This window comes from Oncorhynchus kisutch, linkage group LG2 (genome assembly GCF_002021735.2).
Source record: "Oncorhynchus kisutch isolate 150728-3 linkage group LG2, Okis_V2, whole genome shotgun sequence".
Lineage (NCBI taxonomy): Eukaryota > Metazoa > Chordata > Actinopteri > Salmoniformes > Salmonidae > Oncorhynchus > Oncorhynchus kisutch.
Genome location: NC_034175.2, coordinates 5911884 through 5939791, shown reverse-complemented (window position 1 = coordinate 5939791; position 27908 = coordinate 5911884). Strand labels below are relative to the sequence as shown.

Sequence of the window (27908 nt, the reverse complement as noted above, 5' to 3'; positions counted from 1 at the left end):
ATCCTTTGTGCATACTTCGGTCTCTGATAACTTCACCACACCTACAACCTCCGATACTTCACCCTCATTCACTTCCATTTCTCCTCCTGTCTTCAGCTCCCTCTGCTTACACTTTCTACCATTCTTTAACAAACAATCTCCCTTTTCCCCACCATTTTTATCCGACTCAAGCTCACCCTCCTCTCCCTCTCTTTTTCCCTCCATTCCTCCGCCGTATTCCAAGTATACGTCTCCTTATGATAATACTGCACTACTCCTGACAACCATGTTGTTCTTGCTTTCTCTAGGGACTCCATTTCCACTGAAAGAGTTCGCTTCGATCCGTTTACAGCTCTGACTTAAGGTGTACTTTTTACAGGACAGAATGCATCGTCTGGCACGTAGAGGAAACAGCGCCTGGCCCAGTTTTCCAACAATTTAATTGGTTGACTAAAACGTAATTCAAGCAAAAACCGAGTCAGGGAGGCGGGAAACAGCACTATTACTCCAATGGGAGCATTGTAAACAAACATGAACGCCGTCCCCCAACTCTGCCCGAGTGGTTAAAAACGTTGTCCATCAACGCGAAGGACGTTCGTTGGTCTAAATAACTCAAATTGGGCGTGACTGTATTTGTTATTGTTTCTGGGTCAAGAAGTAGCTAGCTAGTTGGAACAGTCGGCTATTTAAGAATATATTTCGTTTAAATAATTTAATACAAAAGTACTGTTGGTCGTACTCATTATATGATATCGTTGGTTACGTGAAGAGTCGGTGGGAAAGATCGGTGTGGAATTGTCACTTGTATTTGTTTTTATTACGTTTTTCCAAAGAAGGTGAGTGTCTTGACTGTTTAATATTCATTGTCTTCGCTTTGACATCGTGCAGCATATTCCTCAATCTCGCAAAAATATCTCATTGGCTTCGAAAGATTTGTTGGCAGGTATTGGCTCTCTTTTGGATGCCATTGTGAATACGTTTTTCATCCAGCGATAAGGATTCGCCATAACATCCGCTTGCAACATAAACTAGCTATTGGAGGCAGCTGACGTTAACCTTCGCCTACTCAGCTGACCAAGCCCAAAACTGTAAATAATGACGTGGCTACCTTGCCATTGTCTGAAAAACCACAACAGTAGGCTACTGTAGTTGGCTGTAATAGAAACAGGGCTATGCAGAATTCAACCTGTAGCTATTATGATAATACATTTTTAGCTAACGTTACCTTGGCTATCACACGATGTTTGTAAATAAGCTGTGTAGCTAATTAATGTATCCACTAGAAAGCAAGCCAGTGTGTTCACGTAATGTAGACTAAATTGTACAATTTCATATCTAATCTCAATATTTAGTTTACCAACAAGAGCAAATATAAGACTATATATGGATATCACATCTATAAAGTTGAAAGAAAATAGAGAAACGTTATAAACATTGTAGGCCCGTCTACATACAATACATTATTTAAATGATTGAGTTGTCAAGACCTAATAAAATAGCCTATCTGACTCTCCCTGACGAGTTTGCTTTTGTGTACCTGAACCATTATCTCATCATGGTCATGTGTACCCTCATTTCAAGACAGGGTGGTGTTTACAGCTGATAAGTGGCTCCAGTCTTCACACATACAGTCAGAGCTGGCTAGGCTATATTTTACTTTTAAATTGACTATACACATTAGAATAGGTGTTGTTTTAAGAACATAAATTAACATATTTTATATGGCATTATTATATGCACAACTGCAAATAACAACAATATACAGATACAGTGGTGTTGCAATGATAACGGTGCATATGATGTATTATCAAATGTTAACCACTGTTGACCCGTCCCTGTGTGTCTCTGTAGATGGACAGTCAGTACCAGCGCTCTGTACCACTGGAGGTGAGGAGGGCAGAGGGTGAGAGGGTGCGAGCCAAGCATCCTGACAAGATACCGGTGAGTGTGAACAGAATAAATGCCAGTAGTGTTGAATAGCTTCCTCTCCTTAACTCCTTTCTCTTATGACCATTGGCCACTGATCTGAAAGGACATCACACTCATGTGATTGTGAATTAATTTTCAGGGCCTAAAAACCCTGTCCATCCTTTTTATCAGCTGATAAGTGATCCTGGCATAGGATGAAGGGAAAGGAAGCTAGTAAGGTATTATTAAGGTCAGATAGGTTACATGCCAAGATTCTTGGCTCCAGTTGAATGGGACATGATGGTGCAGTGTGTAATTACTGACCAAGTACTGTGTTCCCTCCTAAACCAGATCATTGTGGAGAGGGCTGCCAGGTCAAGAGCTCCTGACCTGGACAAGAAGAAGTACCTCGTACCCTCTGACCTCACAGGTGAAACTGACGAGATGTCTGTCTTTCTCACAATTATTAACTCTCTCCCAACTCATGACCTTCTTCTCACCCTCTTCCCTTCCCTCTCTTCCTTCTCTCCACCTTCCCTATTTTCTCCACTATAGCGCCACTCTTCCTCTTCTTTTGAAATGAAAGTCTATATAATGTGTTAGTTTTGTTCTGTAAGTCTCTGCCTGAGCATCTCTCTATTTTTCTCTCTCAGTGGGTCAACTGTGCTTCCTGATCCGACAGCGTGTGTCTATGAGACCTGAGGAGGCTCTCTTCTTTTTCGTCAACAACTCCCTACCCCCATCCAGTTCTCCTCTCTCTGCTGTCTATGAGGTAAACACACATGCACACTGACACAACCTTGTATCCTACCCCATGACCCCCTAACGCCAGATCCAGATGCCAGACATTCCCTCACTATCAGTGACACAACTCCATTGAGATTGTGTTACGTGGGTTTTGCCTATGTTATAAACAATTACAATATCATGTTTTATTCAGTGTACATACTTCAGTTATTATCAACAGTTCTGCTTTTGCCATTTTAAATCCTTATTTCCCTCCCTGTCCCTGTCCTCCCCGGTCCCTCACAGGAGCACCATGAAGAGGACCTGTTCCTATACATGACCTACAGTAACGAGAGTGTCTACGGTGCCTGAGACGGGACAAAAAGGAGGAAAGAGAGAGAAAGACAGGAGATGAAGAGAGCTCTTTGTAATATTTCACCACTGTTATTCTTAACTATTTAGGAGATGGCTGTGGGGAGGACAGTTAGTGGGTAAGGTTTTTATAAATTTTGTCAGTATTTTTGGGGTGATTATATTCTGTGTCAATATTCTCTAAACCATGGTAAGCCATTCTGAATTTGAAAAATAACGGGGGTAGTTGGAAATAGGAGGAGTGAAAAAGAGATTTCAGTAAAAGAAGAGTGTTAAGTGGAAAGCTCTTGATTTCCATATTTTTTCTCAGCCAGTCATCTGTATTTAATGCAAATTGTATTTTTTGGTAAATTAATATCATGAGTTTTTGTGGAAAATAAAATAAAAAAATGCATGGTTTGCTAGTTCTGCAGTTTGTCATTGAATTATTTTTGTTTTATTCAAGCAAGTTTGTGTGCGCATATGTGTTTTCACATCACAATATCACTTCACAAACTGTCCCCATCTCATCCCATCTCAAGTTGTGAATGTAAGACATGTATTTGTCTTTTACAGAAGTTCTAAGATGTTACATTTGCATATACTGTGCAATTCATTTTGTCTCATTTCCCATAAATATCCCAATTCAAATCAATTGCTGACACTCAGTAATGGCGAATGGGAATGACGAATCATCTTTAATATATAAAAAAAGAGTGAGTGAGCCAAATATAAATCAGTGAGGAAGTGTAACTTGTAAATGACAGGAGGGATCACTTTGCACATGGTTTATTTTGTATTCAAGTGACACTAGCTACAGAGACTAAGGGAGATCATTTAAATAGACATATTTGGTTTGTGTGTTGGAGACTTGCTACACAAGTAACTTTCTGGAGTTTTTGCTGAACAGGCTTATAGGCTTTCCAGGGAAATAGAAAGTTCGAGACCCAGACAGAAAACGAGAGAATCATGGAGATACAAGAAACCCCCGAGAGGAGGAAAGAGTCGTGGAAGTGGACGAGAGTCAGAGAATGCTGGAGACCTCAGGTAAAGAAAGAGAACATCTTCATCACCAAACTTCAGCTACTGGGGTAAATTTGCACCACTTTCCTTGGAATACATCAGCATATTTTCATTTCTCTTACTGTAGGTTTAATCCTTTAAAAAAAATGTCTTAGGCTATATGCAATTTTTTGTTGTGTTCTGAGATGATTAATTTGGTCCTAAGCTTCCACATATTTGTGTGTCTGCATGTCTGTCAGTCGAGGAAGCTGAATCTACAGTCTACTCCAAACTGAAGAGTTCATCTGAGGACATTTATGCTGAAGCTTCTCCTGGCCAGCCCTGTGCCAAAGACAGACCAGGTACATCAGATACAGGTGGCTACAGCACAGTTATTATATTATTCATCAAATTTGATCAATTAAATACATTTTATAAACCCCTTTTTTACATAAGCAAATGTCACAAAGTGCTTTACAGATGCCTGGGCTAAACCCCAAATATTATTATAATTATACTATTATTACATGATTATTACATATGTCTGAACTAATCCTAAATAAATGGAGGTCTAAAATGTCCTATTAAAGTGAAATACATTATTTCTACTTTTAATACGCAAGAGAGGAAGAATAGAGGAACAAGAGGAATATAGAGAGACTGAAAGATTGTGTGTGAGTGAGAAAAATAGTGGTCAGTACTACAGTGAATGTACAGTTTTCCCATTTCCGAATTGTGATTATGACACATTTCCTTTGTCTAGCCTACTATTAATGTTGTGTGTGGAGTACAGCTTGCAGTTTGCATGTTACAGGTGAGGTTGTTATAACAAAAACAGATAGTCAATGTTCCAAAATGTCTCGTTTTAGAGGAGAATATTATCTAGCTTGTAACATAATGAAAGCCATCTGGCAGGGAAGGACCTGTTTGTCTGTCTCACAATCAAGGCTGAGACATGATAATAGCAGACCTCCAAGCAGAAGCCCAATCTATTGTTGAGAAACACAGCACGGCTGAATGGACATCTCTCCAAGGACTAGATATCTCTCCAAGGACTAGATATCTCTCCAGACAGTTGTTCAGAACTCTGTCTTATCACACACACAGCAGAGATAGAGAGTAGCAGCAGCAGCAAACGGATTTTGGGACAGACTGAGTATTGTGTTACATGAATTAATTATAAATCTAAAAGGGGCACGTTGCTATAGAGACGGAGGTTTTTTAAAACCACAGTGCATTTAGCCTTCACAGTACTTTACAGTCGCAGTCGGTGGGTCAGGAACAGCAGCAATGTATATCAAGTTTTGCCGTATTGTAGGAAGTGGAGGGAATGACAAATTACCAGATGAGGCAAACGCAAAGTTTTCGGTTGAAGTGAAGAAGCAGCAAGGGAAAGGTAAGCAGGATTTCAATTGTTGCTCGTAGTGATTGCTTATAAAATGTCTGATTGTGCCATATGCCACATAACAAAGCCAGGGCCATCCAAGAACGATACCTATAACGAACTATAACATCAAACAATTAAAATCGTTCGAATTCAAGTGAACAGGAGCGTTCACACTACAACGATAACTACAAAAGCAGTGGATAACGAGATCTATCTATCTATCGTTTGCGGTCACTTTCAGAGCGATTTTCCCCTGTCCCTCTGACGATAAAACATCAACAAACAATTCAAAATGCGTTCTTGGTTCTAGCTGCGTGAGGCTGCTCATAGAGGAGGGAACAGTAAACTTGCCTTAAGAAAATAATTAACTTTTTACTTCGTACATTTTCGTGACACCCAAAAGTACTCGTTACATTTTGACAGGAAAATGGTCAAAGTCAAGCACTTATCAGTCGAACATCCCTGGTCATCCCTACTGCCTCTGATCTGGCAGACTACCTAAACACAAATGCTTCATTTGGAAATTCATGTTGGTGTGTGCCTCTGGCTATCCGTAAATAAAAAATGTAATACAAATTGTGCCATCTGGTTTGATTAATTTAAGGAATTAGACATTATTAATACTTTTAATTTGATACTTAAGTACGTTTATAACCAAATACTATTTGACTTTTACTCAGGTAGTATCTTACTGGATTAACTTTCACTTTTAATTGAGTCATTTTCTGTTAAGGTATCTTTACCTTTACTCAAGTATGATATTTCAGTACTTTTTTCACCACTGCTGATATAGGACGACTTGGGAGAATGATGATCCATGACAAACAGCCCATATCATTAGAAGGCCATATTTTCCGATGGTACAATACCAGTCAAAAGTTTGGACACACCTTCTCATTCAAGGGTTTTTCTTTATGTTTTACTATTTTCTATATTGTAGAATAATAGTGAAGACATCAACTATGAAATAACACATATGGAATCATGTAGTAACCAAAAAAGGTTTAAAAAAATCTAAATATATTTGATATTTGAGATTCTTCAAAGTAGCCACCCTTTGCCTTGATGACAGCTTTGCACACTCTTGGTATTCTCTCAGCCAACTTCATGAGGAATGCTTTTCCAACAGTTTTGAAGGAGTTCCCACATATGCTGAGCACTTTTTGGCTGGAGGTGTGTTGGGTCACTATTCTAAAATGTGGAAAATAGTACAAATAAAGAAAAACCCTTGAATGAGTAGGTGTGTCCAAACTTTTGACAGGTACTGTATATGTTAATGCCAATACATCCGGACAAATAAACACTCTGAATGGCCTGCTAATATGCCTTTTGGGAACCTTGTAAACTGTCGAGAAAATATCCATTACTGATCGAAATGGCCTAGACTAGATGATTATTATTTCAAAATTAAACTGGCATTCAAAATGCAAGGCTTATTAGCGGTTATTGAAGTTATATATACATTTTTATACACAGTGTACAAAACATTAGGAACACCTGCTCTTTCCAAATCGGGCACTAGAATTACTTAAAACATATGTATGCTTATATGACTTATATTGATTTCCCATAGTTTTATAAGTCAGAAGACAAAGCTTCATATGACCTTGTCAACATCCTCTGTCGAATAAACTGGTATTTGCCTCCCTCTGGTGTTCGGCTGCATCATTACATCAATTTATATCACTACGCTGCAACATTAGGTCAAAGGGGCGGTCCTTAGGAAAACATTTATCCAGCTTGACTGCTTCATGGCACAGACATGGCAAAGCAATCGCTGAATTTGGCTCGAGTAGGCGGATCTAAATACATAACTTTCATAGCTTTATGATAAAGATAGCAACCTACACACTTCCTTAAACCTAAAATAAGTAAAGAAGTAATTTTGTGTGGAAGTCAAACATTTTGCATTGGAGGCAGACACATTGCATATGTTCAGAATGACAAATCGAGCCCTTTACATGGCTCTTCTCCCCTTGTCTATAGGAGAGACGCAAGCTGTTTAAATGGCCCAAATGTTGATTTAGACGTTCACAAATGTAACAGATTTAGACTATCATTAATGTAATAAAGAAGGTGAAATATTTTGGGTAGATGTTCCTAAAACAGATTATAACTATATATTGACATATTATAAAATATAAAAGGCTTATTCATTCACAAAAAATAAATACATCATATTATCATATTTGTATATGTTTTGTTATACTTGTAGTGTGTACTAGATTTTATGGGTTGAAAAGTGTTATTTTCTCAGACATAAATAAACAATTCCAGGTGAAAGCCAAAGATCATAGATTTCTAGGGGGGGGAAACACTACTACATAAAAAAAATATTGACCTCTTGCTAGATTGATGACTAAAACCACAGTGAAACAGTGCAGAACGGCTGTCAGCTTTGAAAGGTTTTTAAGCTTTGAGACAATTGAGACATGGATTGTGTATGTGTGTCATTCAGAGGGTGAATGGGCAAGTCAAAACATTTAAGTGTCTTTGATCGGGGTATGGTAGGTAGTAGATGCCAGGCGTCCCAGTTTGAGTGTGTCTGGAACTGTAATGCTGCTGGGTTTTTCACACTCAACAGTTTCCTTTGTGTATCAAGAATGGTCCAGCGCCCAAAGGACATCCAGCCAACTTGACACAACTGTGGGAAGCATTGTAGTCAACATGGGCCAGCATCCCAGTGGAATGTTTTCAACACCTTGTAGAGTCCATGTCCCAACGAATTCAGGCCCTTCACAAAAGGGGGTCCAACTCAATATTAGGAAGGTGTTCCTAATGCTTTGTACACTCAGTGTATAATGTTATTGTTATCGTTATAGTTATCGTCTTTGGTGTGGATGGCCCTTAAGACTATTCTTTCCTTGTCTAGACCTGCAGGTCCTGGGGAACGTCGGTCTGTACCGCACAGTGTGTTTACTACTGTCTGTCATCTGTCTGGTTCTACTGCTCGTCATCATCATCATCTGTGTCAAATGTGAGTATCATAGACATTCTATTCTAGAATAGTTATTTAGAAACAGGCAATACTCCTTTTAGGGGTGGCAGGTAGCCTAGTGGTTAGAGCGTTGGGCCAGTAACCAAAAAGTTGCTAGATCAATTCCCCGAGCTGACAAGGTAAAAATCTGTTGTTCTGCCCTTGAACAAGGCAGTTAACCCACTGTTCCTAGGCTGTCATTGTAAATAAGAATTTGTTCTTAACTGACTTGCCTGGTTAAATAAAATTGTTTTATTTGATTTTGATAGAATATCCAGCATGTTGGTTTAAACAGCCTTCTATGCAAGAAAGAACAAAACAAATGTGTAATATGATTCCATTCTCTTATTCTTTCTTTCTTCATTATTCTCTAGTTCCATTCCAGCCTCAAGTCTGTCATGGGACTGAAAAAGGGATTGAGGCTAAAGAGAAGGGGAGTATGACTGAAAAAGGGATTGAGGCTAAAGAGAAGGGGAGTGTGACTGAAAAAGGGATTGAGGCTAAAGAGGAAAGGTTCCAGTCCACTGAGGTGTGCAGCCTGCAGACATGCCAAGCACAATACTTCCAACAACAGAGCCAGGGTGAGTCCACTACTGTAGTGTGTTAGTCTAATGTAACCTATTCAACTATATCGCGCTCTACATATTGTCAATGTATCGATCTAATGCTTTGAGATGTATTGTACCACTACAATGTTTTCTCTTTGACTTCATACCATGCTAATAATAATGCTAATAATAATAATTGAACCTACATATATTAACTGAACTACATGTTGTACTTGAAGAGCAATTTCCCTCCTTTCCTCCAGTCCCCGCCTGCCACATGTGTGATGAAGGCTGGCTGCACTTTGAGAGCTCCTGCTACTTCCTCTCCAGAGACAGAATGAACTGGGACGAGAGCAGGGACGAGTGTAAGAAGAGAGGGGCAGATCTGGCTGTCATAACAAACAAAACAGTGCAGGTGGTTCTACTACAATTGTTACTCCTCTCTACCTCTTGTTTCTCTTCTTTGTATAACAGTGACCATACAATGATGATAGCAACGCACCAGTGATTGTATGACAACCACACATAACAGTTGGATTGACGAAGGTTACTAATAGTCCAATAAAAACTGTGTATTCTCCCAGACCTTTCTAACGATGAAGGGGAACCTGATGTACTGGATCGGCCTGAGACAGAGAACCAGGAACTGGGTTTGGGTCAACAACAATGCACTGGGACAGAGGTGAGACAACCGATGATGATGTTTATTGGCCTTCAAGATGGCAAACAGACTTTGTTATACAGAAATGAAAACAAGTGTAATATTTTAGTATGGACAGTACTGAGCTGTTGTTCCCTTTCCTCTCATTGGTAGTTACTGGTCAGGATCCAACAGACAAGGGGATTGTGGGTTACTGACAGGAAGGGATCCTCCTGAGAGAAGCTGGAGCTCCACATCATGTGACCAGTACAGCTTCTACATCTGCCAGAGGGGGCGCTAAAGGACAGACTTCACCATCTGCCAGCAGTCACCAACCCTGATCCTGGAGAGCTATACGATGTACAGGCTTTTGTTCCAGCCCAGCAGTAAGACACATGATTTAGCTAGTCAATGAATCACCTTGATTAGCTGAATCATTTAAGTGTTGTACACCATGTAGGTCAGCAGGGTTAGTGGCCACTGCCATATTCCAACTAAGAAACCTGTCAATACGGATTCTCTTTAGACTTCTATCATTCAGTCCTATTCCATAGCCTTTTATCCCATGATTACACATCTCTATCAACAGCCTTTTAAACCTTGATTATACACTGTATGACCTAAGTCTATGTTATAATTCATTAGACATCCAGGTATAACCAATGATGGTAAATATAATCACATTACAGTTAGTTATGCCTTGTGAAGAACAATCAAGTCGGCCTGCCAGTTTCAGTTAGAGTCTGCACTAAATGTAAAAGATTAACACTGTATATTGCACTCATTTGCTTGTTCTGCTGAGATGTTTTCTATATGTGTTCTCAATGCCTTTGAATGTGATAATGACCGACATGATTATGTGCATTAACCAATCATTAGGTTTTAAGTACTGATTCACAATCTTGAAAGAAACAAACGTTTAATATCATTTGTCCATGTAATAAAGAATCAGTTATTATACTGTCTCATCAAATCTTTCATAAAAAGTGTTCATGTGCTTTACTTGGAATGATAAAGCAACATATATGGTCCAAGAAAATTGAAAATGGATCTAGTCTACATTTCAACCCAGTCATACCCATGTACAAATATTTTGTTTTTGACATGTAAAACTGCATAAACACAGTACCTGTCAAAAGTTTGGACACACCTACTCATCCAAGGGTTTTTCTTTATTCTTACTCTTTTCTACATTGTAGAATAGTAGAGAAGACGTCAAAACTATGAAATAACACATATGGAATCATGTAGTAACCTAAAAAGTGTTAAACAAATCAAAATAGATTTTATATTCTTCAAAGTAGCCACCCTTTGCCTTTATGACAGCTTTGCACACTCTTGGCATTTCTCAACCAGCAACATGAGGAATGCTTTTCCAACGGTCTCGAATGAGTTCCTTGTTCCTTGCACTTGTTGGCTGCTTTTCTTTCAATCTGCGGTCCAAATCATCCCAAACCATCTCAATTGGTTTGATCGGGTGATTGTGGAGCCGAGATCATGTGATGTAGTACTCCATCACTTTCCTCCTTGGTCAAATAGCCCTTACACAGCCTTGAGGTGTGTTGGGTCATTGTCCTGTTGAAAAACAAATGATAGTCCCACTAAGCGCATACCAGATGGAATGGCATATCGCTGCAGAATGCTGTGGTAGCCATGCTGGTTAAGTGTGCCTTGAATTCAAAATAAATCACAGACAGTGTCACCAGCAAAGCACCATCACACCTTCTCCATGCTTCACGGTGGGAACCACACATGTGGAGATCATCTGTTCACCTACTCTGCGTCTCACAAAGACAAGGCGGTTGGAACCAATAATCTCAAATATGGACTCATCAGACCAAGGACAGATTTCCTCCTGTTTGTGTTTCTTGGCCCAAGCAAGTCTCTTCTTCTTATTGGTGTCCTTTAGCAGTGATTTCTTGGCAGCAATTTGACAATGAAGGCCTGATTCATGCAGTCTCCTCTGATCAGTTGATGTTGAGATGTGTCTGTTACTTGAACCCTGTGAAGCATTTATTTGGGCTGCAATTTCTGATGCTGGTAACTCTAATGACCTTATCCTTTGCAGCAGAGGTAACTCTGGGTCTTCCTTTCTTGTGGCGGTCCTCATGAGAGACAGTTTCATATAGCGCTTGATTGCTTTTGTGATTGCACTTGAAGAAGCTTTCAAAGTTCTTGAAATTTTCCGGATTGACCAACCTTCATATCTTCAACTAATGATGGATTGTCATTTCTCTTTGCTTATTTGAGCTGTTCTTGCCATAATATGGACTTGGTCTTTTACCAAATAGGGCTATCTTCTGTATACCACCCCTACCTTAACACAACACAACTGATAGGCTCATACGCATTAAGAAGTAAAGAAATTCCAAATTCAAATTTTCAACAAGGCACACCTGTTAATTGAAATGCATTCCAGGTGACTATCCCATGAAGCTGAAATGAGAAAATGACAAGAGTGTGCAATGCTGTCATCAAGGCAAAGGGTGAATACTTGAAAAATCTCAAACAGATATTTTGATTTGAACACCTTTTTGGTTACTACATGATTCCATATGTGTTATTTCATATTTCTGATGTCTTCACTATAATTATACAATGTAGAAAATAGTAAAAATAAAGAAAACCCTTGAATGAGTAGGTATATCCAAACCTTTGAATGGTACTGTACATGCAGTGACGCCATGCACCCATTATTTTAGAAGGGACAAGAAGTACGTGAGGATGCAGGGGTGGGGGGTCAGCCCCCCTTTGGAAGTCGGAGAATGTAGTTTTTTTTTACACCTGAAACAGTGCTTTTGTAACGGCTCCTCGGTCGAGGAGGTGTAGCAAGGATCGGACCAAAATGCAGCGTGGCTATTGCAATCCATGTTTATTAAATCATGAAGAAAAACGAACTTACAAAAACAATAAACGTAATGTGAAAACCGAAACAGCACTATCTGGTGCAAACACAAAGACAGGAACAATCACCCACGAAAACACTCACAGAATATGGCTGCCTAAATATGGTTCCCAATCAGAGACAACGATAATCACCTGACTCTGATTGAGAACCGCCTCAGGCAGCCCTAGACTACTTAGACACCCCACAAAACCCCTAAGACAAAAACACACCACAATAACCCATGTCACACCCTGGCCTGACCAAATAATTAAAGAAAACACAAAATACTAAGACCAAGGCGTGACAGCTTTCCTGCAATCTAGAGCCATACTTATTATGCCTCTTTACCTGTTCAATTGACATTTTAATTAATGATGCACATTGATTCTTTAAAAACGTTTATGCTTAAGGAGTTTAGTACAACTGCTACACTGGTACACTACATGACCTAAAATATGTGGACACCTGCTCGTCGAACATCTCATTCCAAAATCAGGGGCATTAATTTAAAGTTGGTCCCTCCTTTGCTGCTATAACAGCCTCCACTCTTCTGGGAAGGTTTTCCAGTAGAAGTTGGAATATTGCTGCTGGGACTTTAGTGAGGTCGTGCACTGATGTTGGGCGATTAGGTCTGGCTCGCAGTCGGCTTTCCAATTTATCCCAAAGATGTTCGATGGGGTTGAGGTCAGGGCTCTGTGGAGGCCAGTCAAGTTCTTCTACACCATCTCGACAAACCATTTCTGTATGAACCTCGCTTTGTGCACAGGGTCATTGTCATGCGGAAACAAGAAAGGGCCTTCCCCAAACTGTTGCCACAAAGTTGGAAGCACAGAATCATCTAGAATGTCATTGTATGCTGTAGTGTTAAGATTTCCCTTCACTGGAACTAAGGGCCCTAGCCCGAACCATAAAAAACAGCCCCAGACCACCAACTTTACAGTTGGCACTATGCATTCGGGCAGGTAGCGTTCTCCTGGCATCCGCTAAACCCAGATTCGTCCGTCGGACTGCCAGATGGTGACGCATGATTCATCACTCCAGAGAACGCGTTTCTACTTCTCCAGAGTCAAATGGCAGCGAACTTTACACCAGTCCAGCTGACGTTTGTTACTGTGCATGGTGATCTTAGGCTTGTGTGCGGCTGCTCGGCCATGGAAACCCATTTCATGAAGCTCCCGACGAACAGTTATCGTGATGATGTTGCTTCCAGAGGCAGTTTGGAACTCGGTATTGAGTGTTGCAACCGAGGAAAGACCATTTTTACATGCTACGTGCTTCAGCACTCAGCGGTCCTGTTCTGTGAGCTTGTGTGGCCTATCACTTCGCAGCTGAGCAATTGTTGCTCCTAAACGTTCCCACTTCACAATAACACCACTTCCAATTGACCATGGCAGCTCTAGCAGGGCAGACATTTGATGAACTGACTTGTTGGAAAAGGTGGCATCCTCTGACGGTGCCACATTGAATGTCACTGAGCTCTTCAGTACGGGCCATTCTACTGGCAATTTGTGTCTATGGAGATTGTATGGCTGTGTGCTCGATTTTATAAACCTGTCAGCAACGGGTGTGGCTGGAATAGTCTAATCCACTAATTTGAAGGCATGTCCATATACTTTTGGCCATGTGGTGTGTATGGTATCATAAGACAAGAATTAAAGCAATTTTTGTATTTTCTAAAGTCTAGCAACCTTGCCGGCTGGCATGTCAGCTAAGCTAGTTAGACAAGCAATTCTAACTTAATTGATAGCCTGAAATGACATGGTAGCTAGTTACGAGATTGTAAGATTGGGAACCCATCTAGCTGGCTAGCTAAAAAAATATATATAAAATTGCTAGGTGGCTAGTATGACAGAGAAACCTATTGTGACCACGGCACTCAGAACAGGTTCCGGTCGGTAGCAAAATGAAATATAATTCCTAAATTGTTTAGCTGGTCCGCACTCAAAAAAGAGATTCAAGGTTTATTTAGAGTATTTATTTCATTCAAGGGGGGGTAGACAAATGTTTCAGCCTTTGTCAGTGTCATCAGCATCCCCTCTGAAGGTGCAGTTCTTTAATGCTTGTTTGATTCATTAGTCTAGAAGGAATCAACAATGTTCATTTACAAACAGTTCTGCCCATCACCGGCAGCTAAAATCAGAAGAAACTCTGTCTGTCACTAGACACTCTCTCTCCTCCTCCACTCATGGTACTGTCTTCACACATATATTTGCTTAGTGGTTCACCTAGGAAGGAATCACTTACTTTGGAGAGTATGGGGGGAAGGGGCACTGATTAGGATGCTGTATACACTTTCATCATGGTTTTGTAGGAGTATGTAGGAGAGACTATATGTGTATACCTTATCTGTTTACTTAATCCACAAACCAGTCCTTTCTTCCTAGTTGGAATGGTGTTTATTAACTTTAATTACTCCTTGTCCGTGTCACACAATCCCTTCTTATGAACTCATATTGTTAATCAGATATAATAAAACAGAGTATAAGTTTACTTAGTTACAGTTCCATTTAAAATGATTTGTTCAGTCATTTAATCATAATTTTCCTAACAATACTGTGTGTCAATGAGGAGATCCTTAGGAATTTACAAAGTCTCTCTGACCACAGCAACCTAGTTGAAAGAGGAAAGGGGGAGGCAGGGAGAGGGGGATGGGGCTTGCTATACCCAAAGAGGCCAACGTCATGACACTTGCATCACCCATACATTATATAATAACAATATAATGATCTGTTTTACTGTCTTAAACCTCAGATCTATCTTACTTCCTGGTCATCCTCTTCCTGTTCCATGTCTAAACCCAGGGAGTTGTGGTGAATCATATGCCAGAATGCCAGGTTTCCAGGTCCTTTTGACGTGTCAGTGTTCTCCATCTCCTCCCGCTCCTTGCTCTGGTCCTCATCCTTAGAGAAGGCTTGCACGTAGCGACGCATCTTTTGCACCAGTGGGTCGTTGCGATCCTCAACCCTGCAATGGAGACATTAAGATAGCCATTATAATACAAAGCCTGTGTATGATGGGGATGGGGAAACACTGTTAACACCACCACACCTAAGACAGAGAGTACAGTAATAGGCCAGTTAGATGAAGTGATGTTGTCTTACCGGAGGTACCACCGCTCCCCCAGGCCGTAGAGCAGTCCACACACCCCCAGCCGGGGCCACAGGCAGCGGGGCAACCTCCTCTCCAACATCAGGGTTGTGGCCACCACCTACACACAGTGAGCAGGGACAAAGGATGTAAGGATCATTAGAATGGCACTGATTGGGATGCTGTATACACTTTCATCATGGTTTTAAGTTATTTTTATGGAGTATGTCCATTTTTTATTTGATATAGGAGAGACTGTGTGTGTGTGTGTGTGTGTGCCTGAGTGTGTGTGTGTGTCAAAATGTGTGTGTGGCACACCTGTATCCTCCAGAGCTCATCCCTCTCCTGGGCAACTCTCCGTTGTGTATCAATCATCATGGCTATGAGCAGGTTGAGCAGCAGCATGCAGGCTACAGAGAAGGTGCAGTGCAGCACATGGACAATAGGGGGTGTTGTGATGGTGTGGACCACTGGCAGGTCTATCAGACCCACATTCAGCTCAAACAGGGAGAACAGAGTGATGGGGAAGGAGCGGTACGCAGGTAGAGAGTCTGGGTCCTGAGTCATGTACACCATCCACAGGGCTGGGAGGGAGGGAGGGAGGGAGGGAGGGAGGGAGGGAGGAAGGGAGGGAGGGAGGGAGGGAGGGAGGGAGGGAGGGAGGGAGGGAGGGAGGGAGGGAGGGAGGGAGGGAGGGAGGGAGGGAGGGAGGGACAACAACAACCAGGTTATAAAAATAGGATTTTTATTTATACACTTGTTGGCAATTTGCTTATTTGAAACGCCAAGATTTGCTAATGCAGTTTCTCTTAAACAGAATGTACTTACAGGTGGAAAACCCTATGAGCACGATGAAGCTCAGCCACATGAACTTGGTCAGGTCTCCAAATATAATCTAGGAGGAAATTAGACAAAACAACACAACAGTTTAACATGGGAATCAAAACAGCAAAACCATACATTCTACAGTAACGTCATGCTAATGCTTGTGTGTGTGTGTGCATTCACATGTGTGTGTCTGCTTCCCTTACATACCTTCTGTATCATGATGACGTAAGGCCCCAGCATCTGAAAGCCTCGGGCGAAGAACATGACGTTGCTCCAGCCCAGCACCAGACACACAGCCATGACAACTGTCTCCCCCTGCACCCCACTGACCCTGAACACACACAGCAGCACCACCAGGAACGCATAGGCAATACTGGGGAGGAAACACAGATTATTACACAGGTTATGAATGCTTCATAGACATGACATAACACAACAACATCACTAGACAGGTAATAAAAGCTACATAGGCACCAAGGTTGACTTACAGAATGACATGGAAGGGTCCCCCCAGGGCCGTCTGTCCAAAGTACTGCTTGGCCCCCACTCTCAGCATATCTGGGATCTTAGGGATTGGGAAGAACACAGATTATATTGACAGCCAATAATGTGATCTAATCTACAGTGTAAATATAAGTGACATGTAAAACTATTGGGTGATGTATGTTTTACCTCCAGTAGCAGAATAACCAGGGCACCCAGGACACTGATCATCTCTCCTGCCAGACGCAAGTTGTCCCCATAGGTCACATAACTCTCCTACAGTGACAGAGAACAGGGCACGTGGATCACAAAGGGTTCATATGAACACCTCTGATTGAGGTTTGCACACAGGCTGTCATATGAAGATGCCTTCATGTCTCCCGCACCTTCAGAGTTTTCTGCACGCGGATGGTTTTGTCCATGTCAGATACAGTGTAATTCTCTGGAGCGTCCTTTAGAGGGCGATACACACAACACAGTGTGAAGGTCCCAATGTACAGGAGGTACAGCAGCAGCAACAATCTGTACACAACACAATAATACAATTACAATAGTAGACATAAACAAATGACAGCATCTCAAACATAACATCAGAACATGATCCACTGTATGTGTGGTTACCTAAAGTAGTGTTTTCCATAGAGGTTCCACTTGAGACTGACCAATTGCCTAACAGGAGTCACTTCCAGTATCCTTCTTGCCTGAGGGAAGAGATCATCCTCATCATCAGTTTCCCTGTAGTGTATATTAGACCGTATCATGTTTGTGTTCTGTAATGTACCTCTCTCCTCTGGCTGCCCACGATGAGCTCCAGCACAGAGAGGTTGTCGTCGGCGACCAAGGAGTCAATCTCTGAGAGGTCATAGAGGTTAGAGGTCAGTGGTCCCAGGTTCCACTGGACGACTCGCCTCCGGTTGACCAGGTGCTGGAAGGCCTGGGAGGGACAGATGTTGTTTTATTTTTTACTGTTCCCATGTCTCCCTCTGTCCCCTTCTTTCTATCCCTCTATCCATCCTCACCACAAGGTTGCCCTCCTTGGCAGCCAGTTTGAAGGGCGTTAAGCCACGATAGTTGGACACCATGTCCAGTGGCACAGCCTGGTCCAGCTCAACGTCATGTGCCAACAACAGATCCAACGCCAGGCATGCTAAAGTCTTATTGGGCTGCAGGACCAGAATATGGAGCACTGTGTTACCTAGGGGGGAGAGATGGAGATATTAAAACTGTTGAAAACGGGAGAAGAGAGAAGAGGGGTAGGGGGAGGAGATGAAAGAGGAATGTTTCATACCGATGGAGTCCTGGGCCCTGGTGCTGGCTCCTGCGTTGATCACCATGGAGATGATGTCCTGATTCCCCACACAGGCCGCAAATGCCAGGATGTGCTCACCTAAAGTAAAGCAAATGGAATAAAATACCCACATTTCCCAGAATGCATTTGTCTACTCCTTACAGACCACAAACAGTCATCTTACCATAGTAGAGCAGCCCTCCTCTTCTCTTCCTGAAGTACAGGCCTGTGACTCTGGGCGTGGCCACATCCGCCCCTTTACCAATCAGACTGCGGACCAGGTTAAAGTTCTGATTCACCACAGCAATGTGGAGAGGTGTCATGCCTGATTGAGAGTGAGTAAGAGAGAGAATATATTATTGTGTGATTAAATATCTGTGTGAGTTTTATGATATTATAGTGTATTTGTCCATTGTGTGTGAGAGTATATGTACTAGAGGTCGATTAATCGGAATGGCCGATTAATTAGGGCCGATTTCAAGTTTTCATAACAATTAATTTTTTAAATAAATTTTGGACACCGATTTTTTAAATTTTTAAATCTTTATTTAACTAGGCAAGTCAGTTAAGAACACATTCTTATTTTCAATGATGGCCTAGGAACGGTGGGTTAACTGCCTTGTTCAGGGGCAGAACGACAGATTTTTACCTTGTCAGCTCAGGGATTCAATCTTGCAACCTTACGGTTAACTAGTCCAACGCTCTAACCAACTGCCTCACGAGGAGCCTGCCTGTTACGCGAATGCAGTAAGAAGCCAAGGTGAGTTGCTAGCTAGCAATAAACTTAATCAATCATAATCACTAGTTACACATGGTTGAGGATATTACTAGTTTATCTAACGTGTTCTGCGTTGCATATAATCGATGCAGTGCGCATTCGCGAAAAAGGACAGTCGTTGCTCCAACATGTACCTAACCATAAACACCAATGCCGTTCTTAAATACACAGAAGTATATATTTTTAAACCTGCATATTTAGCTTAAAGAAATCCAGGTTAGCAGGCAATATTAACCAGGTGAAATTGTGTCACTTCTCTTGCGTTCATTGCACGCAGAGTCAGGGTATATGCAACAGTTTGGGCTGTCTGGCTCATTGCGAACTAATTTGCCAGAATTTTATGTAATTATGACATAACATTGAAGGTTGTGCAATGTAACAGCAATATTTAGACTGATGGATGCCACCCGTTAGATAAAATACGGAACGGTTCCGTATTTCACTGAAATAATAAACGTCTTGTTTTCGAGATGATAGTTTCCGGATTCGACCATATTAATGACCTAAGGCTTGCATTTCTGTGTGTTATTATATTATAATTAAGTCTATGATTTGATAGAGCAGTCTGACTGAGCGATGGTAGGCACCAGCAGGCTCATAAGCATTCATTCAAACAGCACTTTCGTGTGTTTCGCCAGCAGCTCTGCTGTTTATGACTTCAAGCCTATCAACTCCCGAGATTAGGCTGGTGTAACGATGCGATGTGAAATGGCTAGCTAGTTAGCGGGGTGCGCGCTAATAGCGTTTCAAACATCACTCGCTCTGAGACTTAGAGTAGTTGTTCCCCTTGCTCAGCATGGGCAACACTGCTTCGAGGGTGGCTGTTGTCGTTGTGTTCCTGTTTCGAGCCCAGGGAGGAGCGAGGGAGGGACGGAAGCTATACTGTTACACTGGCAATAGTAAAGTGCCTATAAGAACATCCAGTAGTCAAAGGTATATGAAATACAAATGGTATAGAGGGAAATAGTCCTGTAATTCCTATAATAATTACAACCTAAAACTTCCTACCTGGGAATATTGAAGACTCATGTTAAAAGGAACCACCAGCTTTCATATGTTCTCATGTTCTGAGCAAGGAACTGAAATGTTAGCTTTCTTACATGGCACATATTGCACTTTACTTTGTTCTCCAACACTTAGTTTTTGCATTATTTAAACCAAATTAAACATGATTCATTATTTATTTGAGGCTAAATTGATTTTATTGATGTATTATATTAAGTTAAAATAAGTGTTCATTCAGTATTGTTGTAATTGTCATTATTACAAATAAATTGTAAAAATCGGCCGATTAATCGGTATTGGCTTTTTTTGTCCTCCAATAATCAGTATCGGTATCAGCGTTGAAAAATCCTAATCGGTCGACCTCTAATAAGTACCAAGGAAGAGGTCAGAGGTCATGGGCTCATTGATGAGTTCAGGTGCTCCATCCATCAGAGCTATGGCAGCATCCATGTTATCATTCTGAACTGCCACATGCAGCGCTGTCTCCCCCAGAGCACCTCTCTCAAAGATGTTAGTGGATGCACAGTCCAGAAGTTTCTTAATGCAACCTGCACTGTTCTCTTTGGCCGCAAAGAAGAGAGGAATGTCATTTGTCCTATGGGAGAGAGAGTGTGTTTGCAAGTTAGAATTCAAACACTGCATTCATAAAATATATCACTAGCCACTTTAAACAATGCTACTGTCACGTTCTGACCTTAGTTCTTTTGTTTTGTCTTTGTTTTAGTATGGTCAGGGCGTGAGTTGGGTGGGTTGTCTATGTTAGTTTTTATATGATTAGCTATTTCTGTGTTTGGCCTGGTATGGTTCTCAATCAGAGGCAGCTGTCAATCGTGTTCCCTGATTGAGAACCATATTTAGGTAGCCTGTTTTCTATTGTGTTTCGTGGGTGATTGTTTTCTGTTTTGTGTCTACACCAGATAGGACTGTTTCGTTTCGTTCATTCTCCTTTGTTATTTTGTTTAGTGTTCTCGTGATAATAAATTATGGACACTTACCACGCTGCACATTGGTCCGATCTCTCCTACTCCTCCTCAGAGGAAGAAGACGAGCGTTACAGAATCACCCACCACCAAAGGACCAAGCAGCAGCGATCTCCAGACTCCTGGACATGGGAGGAGATCTTGGATGGCAAGGGACCCTGGGCACAGCTGGGAGAATATCGCCGCTGGGGGCAGCGAAAGCCGAGAGGCGGTGGTATGAGGAGGCAGCACGGCAGCGCGGTTAGAAGCCCGAGAGGCAGCCCCAAACATTTCTTGAGGGGGGCACACGGGAAGTGTGGCTAAGTCAGGTAGGAGACCTGAGCCAATTCCCCCGTGCTTACCGTGGAGAGAGGGGGACCGGGCAGGCACCGTGTTATGCCATGAGGTGCACGATGTCCCCGGTGCGCAGGCATAGCCCGGTACCTCGTATTGGCCAGGCTAGAGTGGGCATCGAGCCAGGTGCCATGAAGCCGGCTAAGTGCATCTGGTCTCCAGTGCGTCTCCTCGGGCCAGGGTACATGGCACCAGCCCTACGCATGGTGTCCCCGGTTCGCCAGCACAGCCCGGTGCGGGCTATTCCAGCTCGCCGCACTGGCCTGGCTACGGGGAGCATCAAGCCAGGTAGGGTTGGGCAGGCTCAGTGCTCGAGACCTCCAGTGTGCCTTCACGGTCCGGTCTATCCGGTGCCATCTCCATGCACCAGCCCTCCAGTGGCAGCCCCCCGCACCAGGCTGTCTCTCCGTCTCCTTCCTACAGGTGCTCCCATCTGTCCTGAGCTGCCAGAGTCTCCCGTCTGTCCTGAGCTGCCAGAGTCTCCCGTCTGTCCTGAGCTGCCAGAGTCTCCCGTCTGTCCTGAGCTGCCAGAGTCTCCCATCTGTCCTGAACTGCCAGAGTCTCCCGTCTGTCCTGAGCAGCCAGAGTCTCCCGTCTGTCCTGAGCTTCCAGAGTCGCCCGTCTGTCCTGAGCTGCCAGAGTCGCCCGTCTGTCCTGAGCTGCCAGAGTCGCCCGTCTGTCCTGAGCTGCCGGAGCCGCCGGTCTGTCCTGAGCTGCCGGAGCCGTCCGTCAGCCAGGAGCCCTTCACTCCGGAGCTACCGGAGTCTCCCGTCTGTCCTGTGCTGCCGGAATCTCAAGGTTGTTCGGTGCTGCTGGAATCTCGCGTCCATTTGGGACCCATTGCTAGGGTCCCCAGTCCGTCTCGAAAGTGGCCACGGAGGCGGTTGAGGAGGCGGGACAAAGACTATGGTGGAGTGGGGTCCACGTCTCGCGCCATAGCCGCCACCGTGGACAGACACCCACCCAGACCCACCCCTATAGGTTCAGGTTTCACGCATTTTTTTTTTTGGGGGGGGGGGGGTACTGTCACGTTCTGCCCTTAGTTCTTTTGTGATGTCTTTGTTTTAGTATGGTCAGGGCGTGAGTTGGGTGGGTTGTCTATGTTAGTTTTTTTATGATTTGTTATTTCTGTGTTTGACCTGGTATGGTTCTCAATCAGAGGCAGCTGTCAATCGTTGTCCCTGATTGAGAACCATGTTTAGGTAACCTGTTTTCTATTGTGTTTCGTGGGTGATTGTTTTCTGTTTTGTGTCTACACCAGATAGGACTGTTTCGTTTCGTTCATTCTCCTTTGTTATTTTGTTTAGTGTTAATAAATTATCAATATGGACACTTACCACACTGCACATTGGTCCGATCTCTCCTACTCCTCCTCAGAGGAAGAAGACGAGCGTTACAGCTACTTAATATAATGTTTACATACCCTACATTACTCATCTCATATGTATATGTATATACTGTACTCTATATCATCTACTGCATCTTTATGTAATACATGTATCACTAGCCACTTTAAACTATGCCACTTTATTTACATACCTACATTACCTACATTGTCGGAACTAGAAGCACAAGCATTTCGCTACACTCGCATTAACATCTGCTAACCATGTGTATGTGACAAATAAATTTGATTTGATTTGATGTCGTAATTATCAGCATACGACTGGGAAAAATCCACTTGAACGCCCCTCCAGCTGGTAATTACTACATGCTGAGCTTTGATGTCACATTCCACTGGGCACAGACATCAGTTCAATGTCTAATTTTGATTTACATTTGGTTTAGTAGTCAACTATTGTGAATTCAACAGGAAATCAACAAGAAATGTTGCCATGTCATTGGATTTAGTTAGGTTAAAAGACGAAATGCCCTTATGTTGATGACTTTTTCCAAATCCAATAAGTTTTTCATGTGGATTCAATGTCATCACATAGATTTATTGGGTTGAAATGAAGTGGAACCTATAGGAAACTCACCAATAGGAAACTCACCTTTTGTTCTGCAGCAAAAAAGTTTCATCCAGCGTCTCTTTCCACCCCTTCCTGTTCTGGAGGCGGAACCTAATCTGGCTCCACCAATGGTTGAGCTCACCTGGAGCAGATCTTGCCAAAGGTGGGGCCATCCTCTCAGATGGTGAGTCTATTTGAAACGGCTGGGAGGAGAGAGACGTGCATGTGAGAGAAATTGATTGTCAGAAACAGATATGTTCTACCGTCAGACTTAACGCATAAATAAATATATCCTTCTCCTTATGTACTCGGGACTCAAATCAAATGTAGAATGTGAGAGCTGTCAGCAAACTAACTGACAAATCGTTCAGGTCAGCACCATCCCACAGACCAGAGCTGAACCAGATACAGACCTACTCATTCCAGTCAGGTCCACAATAACGTTGTTTTTCTCTATTCTATCCTATTCTAAACAGTTCTGTAAAACGTAAAAGGTAAATACCTATTGTTCCACAAAAAGAGTGCCTTTTGCATCCCTTCGATATTTCAAGTAGAAATTGTGCACCAATATTGAATTTTAAGAGCCTGTTATATTACATGAAGTGCCTTTGACATTTAAAAACATATTTTTTACATTTTATTTGTTTTAGCAGACGCTCTTATCCAGAGCGAATTAAAGTAGTCAGTGCGTACATTTTGTACTGAATTCCCCCCATGGGAATCAAACCCACAACAACCCTGACGTTGCAAGCGCCATGTACTACAAACTGAGCAACACACAAAATGAACTGATACACTTCGAGAAAACACTCACATATCCAAGATTGTGTCCCAAATGTCACCCCATAGCCTATATAATACACGACTCCTGACCAGAGCCCTATGGCCCCTGGTCTAAAGTGGTGCTCTTTAACAGGGAATAGGGTGCCATCTGGGACACAACCTTAGAAAGGCCATTCTCTCCTTCTCTTATCGCTTTAATACCTACCACATGGAGAATTCTATAAATCAGATTTTTTATATGAATAAAGACTTGCTAAAGTGCCCAAATTCAGTATTTTTGACATATCCCTCTGTGCCCCCTTGTGACTTCTAGTTAGATTGCTACCCACTTAACCCAAACATTTCTCTACGTTTTCGCCATGACTGCAGTCATGACAAAGTCATTTCTGAAAATGATTATTTATTTAATGTCTGTCCCTCATTTTAAGGTCCACCCTGTTGTGTGAACTGAATTCAAAATTGTGAACTGTTCCTTTTAAATGTTTTTTTTCTGAAGAAACATTTGACATCTAATAGTCAAATCATAGTGTAAAAGCAGGTGATCTGGTTCTACTCTTTTTGGCTATTTTTATGTTGTTTTGTGGTGGAAAACTAAGCGGGTCAAGCTCAACACACCAACACTATTACCCATAGGTAGACAGGCTAGAAATGTTTTAACAATTACACTTTTATTGTGAAGCTTGTATTCAATTGCAACTCCCTGTTGCAAATAACAAGCTTCAATTCTGCCTGTCACAAGGTGATTCATGGCTGATTTAAGATGAAATCATCAACCCTGTTACTTTATTTGACACTTAGTGTAGTATTTTTTATTTAATATTAATACCTGAGATGGGAAAAAAATACTATGACAGAACGTTAACATTTTGTGAAATATATATATATTTTTTATCAAGTTACACTTCTCAAAAGGCACCGAATTGGTGGAACGACCTACTTACCTTTATGAAAGAAAACAGTTAGTCCTTTACTCCTAATTGACAGTCAGGTACACAGACAACATGTTGATTTGAGAAAGAGAAGGGGGATTCACCGGTGGTGATCTATATATATGCAGACAAGACAGATAAGAGAGGGAGGAGATAAAGGAGAGGAGGTCAAGAGGAGGATGGATGGATGAGAGAGGAGGGAGGAGAGAGGGAGGGGACAAATGGTGGAAAGGAGTAGTAGTTAAATTGAGCATTATCTTTTGGAAAGATCCATCATTTTATTGGAATAATTTACTGCAGTATACCAAGGCCATTTGACATTTTGCTAAAACGTCTCGAACACTAAAGAGTGCTCTGGCCTTGCGCTTGACCGCCACACTCAGTTTACCTGGCAGATGTCCTGAGACTGGTCCACGGTCCATAGGTCTCCCCCATGGCTCATTTTCAGCCCCTGCATCACCCCCATGTAAAAAATGTCAACATCATGACAGTCAACACTTTTTGGTCTTTATTCTCAGTGAACCGTTCAGATAACTGGTTCTAAAGTCGTCCACCTTTCAATTGTCTCAATATTGGTGTGTAATCAAAAAGCTCATATTGAGGTGAGCTTGTCTACCTGGACAAGTATCTGCTGATTCAGCTGTACGATCCTATAGACACCTTACCTGTCAGCTCTATAGAAACTAGTTTTGACTGGCTGTGATCTAGTTCAATCTACACTGAAACAAATAAATGTTCTTAAATGGTTCTTCTTTAGCTCTTAAGGTTCCTTAGAGAACTCTTGGAGAACTCTTGCCCGATAAAGAACCTTTGAGTTAAGTGTGGGGTTCTTGACATGGCATCTACAGTTCGTCAGAATTCTAAAAGGTTCTTGAAATGTATGGAAACCTGCAGATGTGTCCCTTTCATAGTACACAGCAAATTGGCCAGTGTTAACTAGTGTTGATTGTTCAGTGTCACATTTCTAGTGTTGATTCAAAAGTTAACATAACATTGTAAAGAGTGGAGATTTAAATTAACACTCAGTTGTGTAAAAGAGCCCCAGTGTTTGTGTTAATAACCAGAGTTGAACCATAACCACGCCCATCATTATCATATTTTCCAGCATGCTCTATTGAAGGTGGATTTAATTTTAATATTTTTTTCAAAATGTACGTTTTTCACGTACATTGATTGATTAATTCATCTTATGCTACTCAAATATAAATAACATACATTTTTCTAAACAATTCCAATCTGTTACTTGGTTTTATTGTACCCATTACTGAAATTGTTGTCCCAGTTTAGATGTTTAAGGCAGTCTCATATCTTAGTCTTCCCAACCCTAGCACTGTCAGTCATTCTGAATGCAGGTTGGGGGTGACTAAAATATTCAAATTGTTGTATATCCCCACTCTGGCTGGATTTCAATAGGAATTACACATCACTTTGCAAGCCAGCATAATGTGAGTTTCAGGCCTTATGAAATATGTAATGTATTTTCTTAAACAATGACAACATATTTAGAATCTCACTTGGTGAAGGCCACAGAACTGAACATGAATGAATGCAACAACCACATCTCGGTCACTAGCAAACACGGTCATGGGTGGTACTGGTAAGTAGTGATGTTACGTTTAAAACCGGAGCTCTGAGGCATGCATCAAAATCGCTAAGCAGCTACCTTCAAAGCGGTGTGCCGATGCTTGTATCACTTTATCAGAAGTACTTCATCAATGATGCCCGAATCTTTGTTTGGTCACGTGCTTTTTTAAACCGTGTGTTGCAAAATGCGTGATCACACTGATTTCTCAGTGGTTTGGGCGCTTTCTTCGATTCCAAGCTGCTTTCAAACACTGACCTCTTCTGGACACCGTACTTGCAAATATAGTTAGGATTTTGTACCAAAATGTTCACCTGATCGGTAGCTTAGCAAGTAGAGTAGGGAACTATGGAACATTCATGGATGTGAGGATATGAGGTTGAATCCTGTTGTAGGCACATTACTTAGAAAATAGTTTTAGTTATGTGAAACCACACTTTCTGCACTGTTGTTCAAATCATTTGTTTTATTAATATATATAAGCTTCTGTCTTAATCATTCTAAATAAAGCCTTAGATTCAGTTTGTTTTTCTTTTTTAGATTCAGTTTTTGAAAACAGGGAACTATGATGTAAGATGCAGACCAACTGATTATAGGCTACTAACGCCAATGACTTACCGCTAGGGTGGCTACTTTGAAGAGAATGCCAAGAGTGTGCAAAGCTGTCAAGGCAAAGGGTGGCTACTTTGAAGAATCTCAAATATAACATATATTTTGATATGTTTAACAGTATATTGGTTACTACATGATTCCATATGTGTTATTTCACAGTTTTGATGTCTTCACTATTATTTTACAATGTAGAAAATAGTAAAAATAAAGAAAAACACTGAAATGAGTAGGTATGTTCAAACTTTTGACTGGTACATTTTGTGATATTTTTGTTCGTTTTGGACTTTGGTGAGTTTATTTTTAGCTGTTCGGGCACGCCAAACATTTCTGAAGGCAAGCTGAAGTCCGGAGCCGAAGTTTACGCCCTTTCATTGGTGATTGGTCAACAGTAGGGATTCTTCAATAAACTCTTTGTTGCCATTCAACATGAACCTTTAGCTCCCACTTCCCTATTGTGTGATAGTTATTTGTAATGGCTGTCAATGGTTTTACATTTGTTGTCTTAGGTCTGTTAGGTCTTAGGTCCCTCTTTATGTAGTGTTGTGTTGTCTCTCTTGTCGTGATGTGTGTTTTGTCCTATAGCTTTATTTAATTTATTTTAATTTTTAATCTCAGCCCCCGTCCCCATTATAAAGAAAATAATGTACTTTTTACTCCATACATTTTCCCTGACACCCAAAAGTACTCGTTACATTTTGAATGCTTAGCAGGACAGGAAAATGGTCCAATTCACTCACTTATCAAGAGAACATCCCTGCCTCTGATCTGGTGGACTCACTAAAAACACATGCTTTGTTTGTAAATGATGTCTGAGTGTTGGAGTGTGCCCCTGGCTATCCATTAAAAAAAAATATATATAATGA

General features: G+C 41.6%; 3 protein-coding genes across 3 annotated transcripts; 2 read left to right on the top strand and 1 right to left on the bottom strand.

Moving 5' to 3' along the window:
• The first annotated feature begins 602 nt into the window (after positions 1-602).
• Positions 603-3389, top strand: LOC109868246 (gamma-aminobutyric acid receptor-associated protein-like 1). The gene is made up of 5 exons (XM_020457684.2): positions 603-815; positions 1831-1920; positions 2239-2317; positions 2541-2659; positions 2920-3389. The coding sequence occupies exons 2-5, from the start codon at positions 1831-1833 to the stop codon at positions 2983-2985; spliced, it is 354 nt and encodes a 117-aa protein (XP_020313273.1). The 5' UTR covers positions 603-815; the 3' UTR covers positions 2986-3389.
• Positions 3390-4921: 1532 nt separating this feature from the next.
• On the top strand, positions 4922-10476 carry LOC109868237 (CD209 antigen-like protein E). Its single transcript, XM_020457673.2, has 6 exons — positions 4922-5362; positions 8226-8330; positions 8705-8911; positions 9142-9293; positions 9463-9560; positions 9693-10476. Exons 1-6 carry the CDS (start codon positions 5257-5259, stop codon positions 9817-9819), a joined length of 795 nt encoding a protein of 264 aa, XP_020313262.1. The 5' UTR covers positions 4922-5256; the 3' UTR covers positions 9820-10476.
• Positions 10477-14365: 3889 nt separating this feature from the next.
• LOC109868793 (transient receptor potential cation channel subfamily V member 6-like) lies at positions 14366-24945 on the bottom strand. Its single transcript, XM_031785883.1, has 16 exons — positions 24864-24945; positions 23182-23342; positions 20249-20469; positions 18276-18416; positions 18092-18190; positions 17823-17998; positions 17585-17737; positions 17425-17504; positions 17190-17325; positions 16993-17079; positions 16809-16885; positions 16528-16693; positions 16321-16387; positions 15811-16076; positions 15507-15613; positions 14366-15369 (listed from the first exon to the last, which is right to left on the bottom strand). Exons 2-16 carry the CDS (start codon positions 23310-23312, stop codon positions 15159-15161), a joined length of 2118 nt encoding a protein of 705 aa, XP_031641743.1. The 5' UTR covers positions 23313-23342; positions 24864-24945; the 3' UTR covers positions 14366-15158.
• Positions 24946-27908: the final 2963 nt, after the last annotated feature.

Bases quoted from the DNA above. Each gene is read 5' to 3' on its own strand.
- LOC109868246 (XM_020457684.2), top strand. From the start codon at position 1,831: ATGGACAGTCAGTACCAGCGCTCTGTACCACTGGAGGTGAGGAGGGCA. The intron at 2,318-2,540 runs GTGAAACTGACG...TTTCTCTCTCAG, and splicing joins CGTACCCTCTGACCTCACAG to TGGGTCAACTGTGCTTCCTG. The intron at 2,660-2,919 runs GTAAACACACAT...GGTCCCTCACAG, and splicing joins CTCTCTCTGCTGTCTATGAG to GAGCACCATGAAGAGGACCT.
- LOC109868237 (XM_020457673.2), top strand. From the start codon at position 5,257: ATGTATATCAAGTTTTGCCGTATTGTAGGAAGTGGAGGGAATGACAAA. The intron at 8,912-9,141 runs GTGAGTCCACTA...CCTTTCCTCCAG, and splicing joins CTTCCAACAACAGAGCCAGG to TCCCCGCCTGCCACATGTGT. The intron at 9,561-9,692 runs GTGAGACAACCG...TCTCATTGGTAG, and splicing joins AACAATGCACTGGGACAGAG to TTACTGGTCAGGATCCAACA.
- LOC109868793 (XM_031785883.1), bottom strand. From the start codon at position 23,312: ATGGCCCCACCTTTGGCAAGATCTGCTCCAGGTGAGCTCAACCATTGG. The intron at 17,738-17,822 runs GTGAGGATGGAT...TGTCCCTCCCAG, and splicing joins CCAAGGAGGGCAACCTTGTG to GCCTTCCAGCACCTGGTCAA. The intron at 15,370-15,506 runs GTAAGACAACAT...TCTCCATTGCAG, and splicing joins GGGGAGCGGTGGTACCTCCG to GGTTGAGGATCGCAACGACC.